Source organism: Diadema setosum, chromosome 4 (genome assembly GCF_964275005.1).
Source record: "Diadema setosum chromosome 4, eeDiaSeto1, whole genome shotgun sequence".
Taxonomy (NCBI): Eukaryota; Metazoa; Echinodermata; class Echinoidea; order Diadematoida; family Diadematidae; genus Diadema; species Diadema setosum.
Window position 1 is genome coordinate 27,801,937 of NC_092688.1, and position 13,082 is coordinate 27,815,018.

General features: G+C 37.9%; 1 protein-coding gene across 1 annotated transcript in view; it reads right to left on the reverse strand.

The window, feature by feature from the left end:
• Positions 1-1,358: 1,358 nt before the first annotated feature.
• LOC140227081 (uncharacterized) overlaps positions 1,359-13,082 on the reverse strand; it is a 29,621-nt gene continuing 17,897 nt past the window's right edge. Inside the window, exons 19-27 of the mRNA XM_072307510.1 lie at positions 12,481-12,706; positions 11,731-11,878; positions 10,776-10,942; positions 10,324-10,409; positions 9,760-9,826; positions 9,024-9,194; positions 6,017-6,223; positions 5,121-5,306; positions 1,359-3,426 (exon numbers count right to left, since the gene is read on the reverse strand). Coding sequence (XP_072163611.1) covers positions 3,304-3,426; positions 5,121-5,306; positions 6,017-6,223; positions 9,024-9,194; positions 9,760-9,826; positions 10,324-10,409; positions 10,776-10,942; positions 11,731-11,878; positions 12,481-12,706 — 1,381 coding nt within the window. The 3' untranslated portion in view covers positions 1,359-3,303. The remainder of the gene's footprint in view (positions 3,427-5,120; positions 5,307-6,016; positions 6,224-9,023; positions 9,195-9,759; positions 9,827-10,323; positions 10,410-10,775; positions 10,943-11,730; positions 11,879-12,480; positions 12,707-13,082) is intronic.

Sequence of the window (13,082 nt, forward strand, 5' to 3'; positions counted from 1 at the left end):
TTCACCATTACTTTCTGCACTTTCTGACACTCGAGAAATATGTTCTGCATATCTACATATCAAGGTCAACATTTTTGATATATTATTCCAGTTCAATTGTTTAAAAGCTGCAAAAGTCCTTCACTCATTGAAGGTTACCTGCCTACACATCCAAGCCATTTCAGCTTTTTGTTAAAGTGTAACAGGCTCAGCATGTTGAAGGATGCTTGTTGTCCATGTAGTACCAGCATCCATACCATATTCTCACAAAAACAAACGAAAGGCCCAAAGAAAAAAAGAGCCACCTAAATTACTTACTTTGAGTAAAAAAAAAAATTAGAAGCCTAAAACTGGCTATTCGCTGCAATGAATGCAATCAGAAAATGTAATAAAGTCTGAAACACTTATTTTGAGATAAATTAAGTACAGTCGGCAACATTTGCCATAGAGGTATTCCGTGTATCCCTCGTCAGCTGAATCTTGATGGCAGAATTATTAACAGGGTCTGAGGGAGAGTTGATTGCTTTCATTTTCTCATTGTAATTCAACGTGATGTGGCATTTGTATTAAAGTTCATGTGATGCACATTGATATTCAAATTGGTCTTTAAGTGTTTCTATTACTGACCAGTGCATATACTACATTGCTGTCCTAACGTAAGTATCTACAAATAAGTACCAGTACACAACAAACATTGCTGTACGAATAAATTGCCACATTATGCAGTATGGTTTGAAGGGTCTACTACAGGAATGTTCTGTGTAGAAGTCCATTATAAAAGAAGCTGTTGTGGGCTCAGTTAATGCTACCATTAGCTTAAAGGCATATTTACCATTTGCAGATGAAACAAAACCCCAGTGCCTCAAAATAGTTCTTAAATGTGAGTTAGGGATAAGAACAACCAATGTAAAAATTGTAATCAGTATCAATCAAAGTATTGATATATACAAAATGTGAATAATTATGATAAAATTGTTTCTAGAATAAACTAGATACAGTTATGGCTTATTGAGAAAAATAGTGATATCTCCTTATATTTTAGGCTTTATTGCAAAATTGTTTTACAGTAGGATGCTTTGTGATACAACTGACCTACACATATGCATCAAATGTGATAACTCAAACATGTTTTTGAATCACTGCTCCCAATGGTAAACAATACCTTTGATATTCGTTCAATAGATTTGCAAGATGCTTGTTACTCAGATCTTATCTGAGCATCAAGGAGATTAACTAAGTTTCTGTTTCATTTTGTAAGAGAAATCATGGCAATATAAATCCCCCCCCCCCCCCTGCCTCAGCTCTACCCCTAGGCTTTTGGTAGATGTGCTGAAGTTATCTTCTCACATCTTCACAAAAAATAATGTAATGTTATGTGAGTTGCCATGAAAAACACATTTATCATCAGACATTCCCAAGAAGGTCTTTTGGCCACCACCAGCCTGTTATCAGGAAAGATGTTCATAATGCCTTCAGAGTTTTTTCTCCTGGAATAGAACTTCTTTTTTTTTTAGGGCTTATCTTGGACACAAGAGGTCTCTAGAGGAACAGGCTAAGTAGTTGCAAGAGCTAGATCCAGACATAGCTGCAGGGTTGGCCCTGAAATCTTTCTACTCAGACAAGAGAGATAGGCATGTCTTCCCCAAGATGAGATAATATGACAGCTGTGGGCTGAAGTTCCCCATCTGCAAATCAGCTAGTATTTTGGCAGTGGTGCATAAACAAAAACATTTGGCAGACAGAAGCCCATTTACCAAGCAGTCAGAATTCTGAGGCAGATTTTACACTCATACATTACAATGGTAGAGCAGAATTAATGTTGCCTAGGAAGAGTTATGAAAAGACTGTAAACATGACACAGCGTTTAGTAACCCAGGACTACAACTTCTTCGCATCCACTCTGCATATGCAGATAATTAGTTTATTCAGTTGAAAAGAGATGCTTTATGCTGAGATAATGGAGTGGCGCACAGAATGTACCAGTACATCTAGGAGCACAGATAAGCATCTTTTTATATGTGTTATAGAAAACCACATCAATGAGGCAGCAGATGACCAACTTGAAGTGGATTAAAGACACTGCACATTGGGCAGGTGTTGACACCATTAGCTTTAAGTCAACACTCAAGGGCCATGGTAGTGGCAGTGGTAAAGTTGATATATGTCCTCAATGCAGATATTTTGAGACAAGCTGGGTGGTCGAATTTACTAATTTTAATCAGCTTTATGATAAACTAACAAAAAGAATTAAATCTCACTTCCCCCTGGTAGTACTTGAAAGTCAACATAGGATATAAATGCACTATGGTTTACTATAGATGTAGTCAAGATTACCTATTTACTGAAAGTGCTATTATTTTATCAGGACCTTGCCTGATCAAACAGTTCAAGTTGCTGATAAAAATGCATCCACTCATAATCATTTCTATGAGCAATGCATCTTACAGAAATAAAACAAACACTAACTGTACACCTCCCTGGTTAAGATGACTTAAGTTGTTGTTTTTTATAGCAGATGTTGTGAGTTTACATGCCATCTATTCCCTTCCTCAATTCAAACTCCACAGGTATCAAAGTTGGTCACAGGTTTTGACTTACATTCTGATTTACTCAAAAGAAACGTCAGTGGCTGCACTTTTTCGCTAACAGGCAAACCTCATGCCTTAGAAATGTGGGAAGAAGACCAATGATGGGCAAATCCATCAAGGTCATCCTTTGCCACATAGAGGTTTGCTTGGCAACTAACATTGATTGCAGTGTGAACAAGTGAGCTTTCCATATTAGCTCTCAACTCCTAGTTCTGTGATAATAAAAATCAAACTCCACACAAATTTCTTTTCATTCAATGTTTGTGTTATTTTTTCATTTTACTGATACTTCTTAAGTTGCCACAAATACATGAAACTCTTAGCTGTCAGCTCAGTTTATGTCATGAGAGTCTGAGGGTCTTTCCACGGTCTTGCAACCTGTTCACTTCTTATTTTGAGACTGTTGGTTCCTAGCTTGTCTGGTAAAATGTCTTCCTCCAGGCTCTTGGCTCTGAATGCATCACAAGATTGGCAACTCTTGTGTAGGAGGTTCTTACCTAGAGGCTCCAGGCACTAGGCACTGGCACACTAACTCCTGTTGGTTCCCAGTGGTTACAACTGAAAATAATAAATAAATAAAAAAGATATTTGGCTCCACACAGAGAGTGGAACCTCCTTCATTATATCGTAAATGTTCAAACTGCCAGTCTACAATTTTAACTCTGCTTTTCGACCAATGAGGATATCTATCTTGAAGAGTCCTTTCTCTTGATGTATTTCTCTTCTACCTTCATCTTCATGTGCCAGCCAAAAGTTTAAGATTTTCTTGGACCTTGTTGCATGCTTGGTGGACATCATGTTCTATAGCCACCTTGACAGGGATGAGGAGGTCCAGAATTTCCTTCAGCTTCAAGTTAGACTGTGAAATGGAATGCAGAGAACAACTCATGTGTGACTGAGTTAGTCAGCAATACAAGCAAATTAAGCAAACTGTCACAATTGTTGAAAATTCACCTCAAAATCATGCGAAGGGGGCTGATTAACTACAGCATTGCTCTGTTACTTTGGAAATCATAATACAAACTGCATAATCAAAATATCATTGTCACCAACCATGGACTTGCCAATGTAAACACCCCCTCCCCCCCCCCCCCCCAAAAAAAAAGAGAAAATGTCGAAAATTTCCAAACGCGTAAGTGCTACACCAAATCCCAAAACATGTATTGCATCATGACTACACAAATGCTGTTACCTCAGATGCTACACTGTAATTCTGCTAGACATTCAGTGTTATTTCGGTAGGTGACGAAGAAATTAGCATGCTTCATGTACAGGAGCTTACCAGCATGTATGGCACATGTTGCCCATAAATCCCATGAAGGTAAAGGTACCCTAACCAACGGGAAAATACATATAACATATTATAGAGAGTAATGAGCACACAAACACTGAGAATACACTAACATATAAATTTTGCACCACTTAAAGGGGAAGGCTAGTAACTGATCAGTGGGAATCAGTGGAAATGCTGGGAGATGATTGTTCCAATCCTTATGGGATTCATTCAAGAGTTCATTGTATATCTATTGTTGTGTGAAAATGATTTGCTTCAGAATGGTCTCATATTCGAGTAATGTGCAGTTTAATGCTTCCAGGTTAGCGTCCCTGGTCAGTGACGGAGCATTAATCTGCACATTACTTGAATATGAGACCGTTCTGAAGCAAATCATTTTCACGCAATAATAGATATACAATGAACTCTTGAATGAATCCCATAAGGATTGGAACAATCATCTGCCAGTATTTCCACTGATTCCCACTGATCAGTTACTAGCCTTCCCCTTTAAGTGATGGGTATGAATTCAGCATAACTATAACTGTGAGAGTTATAAGAAATGGGAGCCTGCTTGGGCACTTCTGGTAAAGTGGGAGCTGGTTTGAGAATCACAATCAAGTGGCACCGAAGGTTCAACTGGAATGTCTTGGCAGATATTACAAGGGAAATCATCATCCTTGCTATCCGATGGTGTATATAACACAATAAGAGGAAACAGTATGGTAGCCCCATAGTACTGTAAAAGTGGTTTCTTTCGCATACAGAAACTTTCGTGGTTTCCATCGGTGCCGACTTTTTCGTGTGTGTTTAAATTCGCGGTCGGTAATGATAGCGTTGTAACAAGAGACGAGTTCAAAACATTTTCGCGTGCTGTTAAATTCGCGGTTCCACCTCAAAGCGCGAAAATAAAACCACCGCAAAAGAAACCACTTTTACAGTACTGCAAAAGGCCCTTACAGGCTGCATATCACATGAGAGACCACCAAGACAAGTCACTATGTACCTTATGAGTAAAAAGGTGACTTACTTGTTTATTCTTAAATTTTGACCCAGTTGAAGAATTCCCCACGAAACTTGATGACACAGCCAGGGTCCCATTTCATAAAAGATGTTAAGATAGCAACTCTTGCTGGAATGGTGACTTCCCATAGCAACAGCCAATCAGGAAGCTGGATTATTATCATCACCATGGCAATAGCCATTTCAGAAAGAGTTGCTATCATAACTTCAAAAAAAAAATAGATAAACTGGGGCCCACAAGTCCTGTTGTTACCAACCTGCTTCTCAATGACAATGGTCTGATCACCAGTCTGGGGGTGCTTCTCTACTACCTCCCTTAGTTTGTCACCAATCACTCTGGGTAGGGACTGGGGAACAAGGCTGCCCGGCTCATTCAGCACCTCCTGTACCTTCTCCAAGTATGCTGTACTCATACTGCCAAGGGTAGACTCCTTCACAGGAAACTATAAACACAAATTCATAGGACATCATCAGTTTAGAAAGTACTTTTATCCTGGGTAAGCCAGATGAATGTATCAGTTTTCTAATAGTAATGCAGATATTTCTTGCAGTACATGTACACATGTGATTTAATGTCCAAAATATGTCCAAAGGCAGGGACACATACAATATAATCAAATATATATATTACCACATCTGATACTCACAGGAGACATTTATCATATGTAAATCTTGACTACAAGCAGGACATTTGAATCGCTTTGATTTGGTACACACAGAAAGTCAGAAATGATCATAAAAATCCAGATAATGTAAAACTCTGTGTCTTTAATTTATCACAGGAAAAGGTATTCACTCATCTCCCCTATTCAGAAAAGAAGTGAAGATTTCATTTTCAGTAATACATTGATAGGCGACCTACGGTAAAATTTCATGATCAGGTTTAGGGAGATGATGGAATGAAATTAATTCTCATCTATTGCTGACCATGAAGCAGCTAATACAAAAAGAAGGCAGTTTTAACAAGGAGAGTAGAAAGTGATCAGGGCAGTCAGTGTGTGGGGTGTAAGGTCTGGACATTGGCTAAACATCCTACTCAGCACAATAAACCAGCCGGCACTATACATGTTTGTCCTAGGCAGAAATGTTTGTATACAGTCCGCAGGTAAATTGTTTATTGGATAATTCATAGATCATTATCTCAGTGACAAACCTTCTTGACTGGAATGGTAACCCCTTTCTTGGCCTTTGCCTTGGCAGCTTCTATACTCTCCATGTACTCTAAGGTTTCCATGGCGTCAGGATGTTGAAGGACGTAGCGGATGACATCACACAGGGAATTGGTGAGGGCAAAGATGTATTCAAACTGGAAGGCCACACTGTGCAGCATGCGCCATGTATCACCAAAGTACTCTGCATTCTGCTCACAAGCAAAACAAAGAGATGGAATTCATTTCTTTAAAGGGGAAATCCAGTCCAAATATGAGTTAGTCTGATAAAAAAAGAGTAAAATATGATGATTTCAGCGGTATAATTTTGATCAAAATTGGATGAAAAATAAGGACGTTATGACATTTTGAAGTTTTGCTATTTTGGGGAGAAACAGTTCTTGAACAGTCAATTACATATGCAAATGGAAAAGTGAGCATGTCATTCCCTCACAACTTACCATATCCCATAGTTCGTAAATAAAATTTTGAAATTTCCAGTTTTTCATTCAAATGCAATTATGCCCGAGGCTCAAATCCTTGTATATCTAACTGATCACTATTCTAAAGTTATTCAACAAGGAATAACATCATGTTTCAGACTTCAATGACAGAAACATTGAATTTTCGTCATTTTTTTTGTACATGATCAATGGAAAATTGTGAGGGTATGACATGGTTAGCTCACTCATTTGCATATTCATATCCACTGTACAAGAACTGTTTTGCAGAAATTAGCAAAACTTCAAAATGTCATAACTTCCTTATTTTTCATCCGATTTCAGTCAAATTTTTACCATTGAACTTGTAAGATTTTACTCTTTTTTTTTTATCAGACCAAATTATATTTATACTGGATTTCTTTTTTAAAGTCTGTCTTACAGCTGTCAGTCTTTTAGATCACAGAGGAAAAAAAATCACATTCTGAAAGGTGAAAAGAACATCTTAATTCTCAGTGTCAAAATGTGGTGTTCGGCACAGTTACAGCACTCTAGTTAAGCCCCTCGCTAGTGGCAGTCTTCTGAGCCATATTGACAAGTTCACTATCAATGACACAATAATGGCACCAACTCAAAATTCATATAAAATCTAATTTGTTTGCATGAATAAAACAAGTGATGTGTGTAAATACCAGAGCCAGTTTTGATACACATAACTATACAAGGCAAGTGCCAAATTGTGTCTCGCCCATTCGCGTACAAGGAATTAATATTTTTTATAACTCCAGGAAGTTAATTGACCTGCTTATGACCTTTGACCTTGTGGTGACCTTCAACACCCCAAGGGATATTTACCATCCAAGTTTGGTCACAAACGGACAAAAGGGATCAAAAGTAATGAGCCATAATCGAAACGTGCCATAAAAACATAACATTGGGCCCTAAAAATTTGTTGACCCCTTTCTGTGACCATGACCTTTAACTCAGCAAGGGACATCTACCATCCAAGTTTGGTCACAAACGGATACAGGGATCAAAGGTTATGAGCCACAATCAAAACGCGCCCTAAAAACATAACATTGGGCCCTAAAAGTTTGTTGACCCCTGTCTGTGACCTTTGACCTTGTGACGACCTTCACCTCACCAACGGACATCTTCCATCCAAGTTTGGTCACAAACAGACAAAGGGATCAAAAGTTATGAGCCATAAACGAAATGCGCCCTAAAAACATAACATTGGGCCCTAAAAGTTCGTTGACCCGTCTGTGACCTTTGACCTTGTGGTTACCTTCAACTTCCCAAGAGACATCTACCATCACCCAAGTTTGATTGCCATTGTAGCAACATGTGCTGAGTTACGTGTGATAAGAGAGTCTTGCAAGTAAACTTTAACGTATGACCTCAAATGACCTTTGACCTTATCATGTGACCTCTTACGGCACCATAACATGAAGGTACCCCCAGTGCATCCATCACCCAAGTTTGATTGCCATTGTAGCAACATGTGTCGAGTTACATGTGACAAGAGAGTCTTGAAAGTAAACTTTAACGTATGACCTCAAATGACCTTTGACCTTATCCTGTGACCTCCAATGGCACAATAACATGAAGGCACCCCCAGTGCATCTATGACCCAAGTTAGGTTGTAATCCAAGCAACTTATGTGAAGTTATTTGTCAAAAGAGAGTCTTGCAGGTAAACTTTAACATAGAAAAGAGAGTCTTGCACATACTCTTTAATATATGACCTCAAATGACCTTTGACATCATCACATGACCTCCGACAACACCATAATATGAAGATACCCCTAGTGCTTCTATCACCCAAATTTGGCTGCCATTGCTGTAACAGTTGCCAAGTTATGCATCATAAGAGAGTCTTGCAGGTAAACTTTAACATTTGTGACGGACGACGGACGGACGACGGACGGACGACATTTGGATCCCTTAGTCTCGCCTTCACCTCCAGTGGGCGAGACAAAAATGAACACCAAATGCAACTACACGTATGCAGAATAGACAATCTACAGAAGAGATAACAATGAATGTCCATCTATTATGATCATGATCAATTCTCAGAATGTGCTCATGTATGCAACTTCTGAATCAAGATAAGCTGGTGTTTTGTAAGTCAGCAAATTATTGACTACTGACTAATAACCAGTGCTCACCCTATAACTGGGAACCACTTAATCAGGAACCCCAATTAGATGCAATGTAATTTTAGCAAACACATTTGCTTGAGTGTTATTTTCATTGCATAATAAAGACCATAACCCACATTTTGCAACATATTTTGGATGAAATTCTGCTGTTGTCTCAAAATGTCTCATAATTGATGACCAAATCCAGAAAATACTCAGACAGATGTAATTCTTCTGAAAGCTATTTTCAAGTGCAGTAAATGGCAACACACAGTATGTGGTAGACACAGCAAGAAACTTCAGGACCACCCAGCAGTGAAGATACAGTAGGCTTATCTTCAAACAATTTTAGTCTTGTATGTTCAAAGGGGATGATCATAAGTCAAGGCTAAAATTGGTGAAGATCCCTGAGCCCAGATGAAGACTAACCTTGTTGATGAGGGACTTGGTCATGAGCAGCTTGTGTACCCCAATGAGATCCTGGTCCTTTAGCCGGCCCAAGACACTCCGGTCTATGGACTTATTGATGACAGCAACGTTGGTAGCACTGAGGGGATTTCCCATGACAGAGACACCACTCTGCTGGTAGTGGTTGATGGCCTATTTATAGTATGCAAAGAACCAAACAATACCAGAAACAATTTCTGTATTTTCTTCAAATGAGCAATCAATCTGTTTGTTATGAAATCTACAAGGACAATGAGCCATATCGGAGTTCCACTTTGTGCATAACAAGAGCATAAAAAAGGTCATTTGTGCCAACAGGCATGACGGTTTTTAAATTCACTGGGATAAGCATCTGTGATATAATGATTATTCATGTAATCCTCATAAATGCTGCTTGCCAGCACATCCACCTGACAGCAAAAGTGGCGTTTGGCAATACGCAATTATCAATACAAAGAGATTGTTAATACATTCAATGCAAAATGATGAAATAGATGCTTTCCCACGTGTTAATTGACAGGTCATTCTGGTCATCTGGTCTACACAAGTTCATTCTTTGTTTGAACAGGATTGATGAATCCCATAAATTGTTACGTAAAGCTTATGTATTATGTCGCTCTTAAAATGAGTGAAGTGCCCCTACCCGAGTGAGAAAAAAAGAAAGGTCACTCGTACCAATGTACCCTTGAACTAATTCTGAACTGGCTTATTTGCTTACCTCCTCCAATGACAAGAAGACATTCTGGTAGAGGAAGATGGGGTCATCTTGGAAATAAGCCACATGCCTGAAAATAAAAATTCAAGACTTGATTTCCATCTGGATATACATGAGGAAACTGGTTCACCAACAAACAAACCTTAAAACAAGAATTGTGACAAGACAGCACCAGCATAGTGCTGCTGAATCCAAAGAAATCCTGATCAGACTTTGTCTTCAAGGGGATACAATACATGTCCCTTTGTCATCTTTTGAGTTGCTTTGTTTCTTTACTTCTTGTCAAATTACTTCACATGTTCAAAATTTACTCTTTAACAAAATCTTCCTTCCAAACATACCAAACCACACCATACCAAATCATACGGAATTTGCAGCTTTTAAATTCTAGCTCTTTACTAATGATTTATACAGCAAATAATACACAAAGAAAAATCATTGAAAGAAAGGAAAGAAAGAAGAAAGAAAGGAAAAAAGGGAAATGACATAAGAATGCTATTAAATGCCATCCTTATCATATATATACTTGTACTATGATATACAGCTGACGGTATTGCCAAGACTTACTTGTCTTCAGCATGATCCACAAAGAGGTAGTGCATCATGTAATATTTATGGATAGCCACATACCTCCAGCCAACAGCAGTGTAGACCTGAAGAAACAGTAGCAGATACATGTACCACAAAACACAGATGTCAACATAGTTACTTCTTTCATGTTTTCCTATGAAGAAACAAAAATAACATATATGCAGTCAGTTGATCATCCATTTTTCATGATTGAAATAAGAAGAGCATTTTTTTTTTCTGAAAAGTCATCTTGTTAGTGAATGTTCACTATGCACTACAGCAGTTCATTGTGTATTAACTTTCTTTGCAGCATGATACAACCACAATAGATGCAGAAAACAAAAATTATCTGGAATTCCATGTAAAACCTTATTGGTCAACCAAGCAACATTTTCCATTCCATATTCTTACATCACATTTTCCTAGAATACAAAATGGGCTCAAAGTACCTTTAAATAAAGTGAACTTTTCTGATTGGCTGCCTTGACAATGACCGACTCCGCCCCTTGTTGATCTTCTTCCAACTTGTCCTGGTTCAGAGCAAGCTGGTCATTGACATACAGTCCTGTTATCACATACTTCTCTGAGCTGCACAGGTCTGCTATGTGGTCATAGACTGCAGTGAAGAAACATTGAAATAGAGGTATGGCTTCTACCTAATTTGACTCTGAACAAAATATCAAGCTATTTCTGTGGAACCACAACAAATTCACATATTTTTCCCACCAATTTAAATTCACCTAAGACTCTTTTGAATGCATGATTAGAGCATCATAAAAGGTCTACTTTTCACAAAGTAATAGGATTTATCCAGACTTTGCTATCTATACAATTCGAAAAGTACGTGTGATGGTCACTATAACCTGAAATGTAAAGATTCAAAGTGAATTGTTTCTTGTAATGAGGACTGTGATAAAACAAAATTCTAAAATAAGAAGGCACTAAATATCAAGGTGGCTTCAAACAATTAGAATTTGATGGACAAATGAGGGTTGTTGTTTTTTTTTAAGAGAGTGATAAATAAATTGACTGAACACAAGAGTAATTCTCAATACAATGGCTCTATCAGTCCAAGTTGAATACATTAATGTAAGATATCAATTTTTAGGAATTGCATTGGTGCCTTGACATTACATACTTCATTGAACCTGCAAAAGATTGAACATTTTTTCAATAACAATTAAAAATTTTACACAATGGTTATCAAGTCTCAGCCATCTTTTTCAACACAAATGGCTCTTTACATTGAGGTATGAGTTATCTTCAATTTGTCTCCCTCTGTACAAGTGAAATTTGTACATTAGTAGAAAACTCGGATCTTCACCCCTCATCTTAATTATCTCTTGCTTCCAGCTTTATACATTATAAGTAATTTGTACATTACGTGAAATCAGACCATCATACCAAGTTTAGCAAAGAGGTCGATAGCACTGTGGTCTCTACCCATTGGTCCCCTAATGTAGTAGTGTTCATGAAGCTCCAGAAAGGGTAGGTAGGGCATCATTTGTCCATAGAGGGGAGAGTGTCCACTGATGGCTAGTCCTGATGACAGCTGGTCCACATTAAAATATACCACATATAAACTAAATAATTTCTGATGGCACAACTAACATATATCACCCACTGAACTGACAGAATTCAAAATAGACTTAAGCATTCTATAGAGGTACCAGTAACTGAAACACACAAGACCGCTTGGCTACATTTTGTATTTAAAAAAAAAACACAACTAATTACAAAACATGTACACCAGTGATATTCAGTATATCTGATATTACAACAAATTGTTTGAAAGAAAATAAGTGTCACTAATTCTAAGACTTAAATAGATTTTGTATGGTCTGGATTTCAAATTAGACGTTTGTCTTGTAGTAAATCAAAATTGTAGTTATATGCCACAAAAATGAGCAAATGAAAACAATATACAGTAGTTGTCATATCAGTCAATTTTATGAACTTCTTGTGAGTACTAAATATGATTTTATTCTTTTAAATTTCAATGGCTAACATCCACACAAAGATTTCAATGTAGCTTTCCCAAGGACAATAACAACTAAGATTTGGTCTTGAATTTTTCATTCTGAATCCTGGAGGACTTGAAGTTAATTAAAACCTTCTCACAGTGTCTGTGGTCAGTAATGGGAGGTAACATACCTGGAACTCCCCTCTATGACTTGCCATGCTGTGGTTGGTCATCATCTCTACCATGACCGACAGCTTCTTCAGGCTGGTGGCCTGCACTCCGGCCAGAGCGGACGAGAGGCCGTAGCCATCACATTCCTCCAGGAAGGAGACATGATTGGTGCGGTCAGCTGGCCTGACCATGCCATGTATCGTCCTTGACCTCAGCTGTTGATCTGTTTCCCTCCACAGCTCCATCCTAGTGGATGCAATCAGGAAGGGGATGGAAACTGTGATATTTGGCATGATATCATTATTCAGAGGTCACAGGTCTTCAACAGGAGTGGTGAACATTTTGTTTTTTCCCTTTTAAATTCTGCTCTTAGCTGTTACCATTATATTAAATTTGTTGCCTATATATATATATATTTTTTTTTTGTGTGTGTGCAAATCCTTCCCAATTTATCTCTCATTGTAATCTTTATTTGCACAGGTCCTATTGCAATAAGAAATTGTCTATAAAGTCATATGAAACTTGACATCAACCATCAATAATTCATAATGGCAATTTATGTTTGCTTTTACAAACAAATATTCATGATACAAAGCCAAGATCAACAGATTTCAAATTAAAC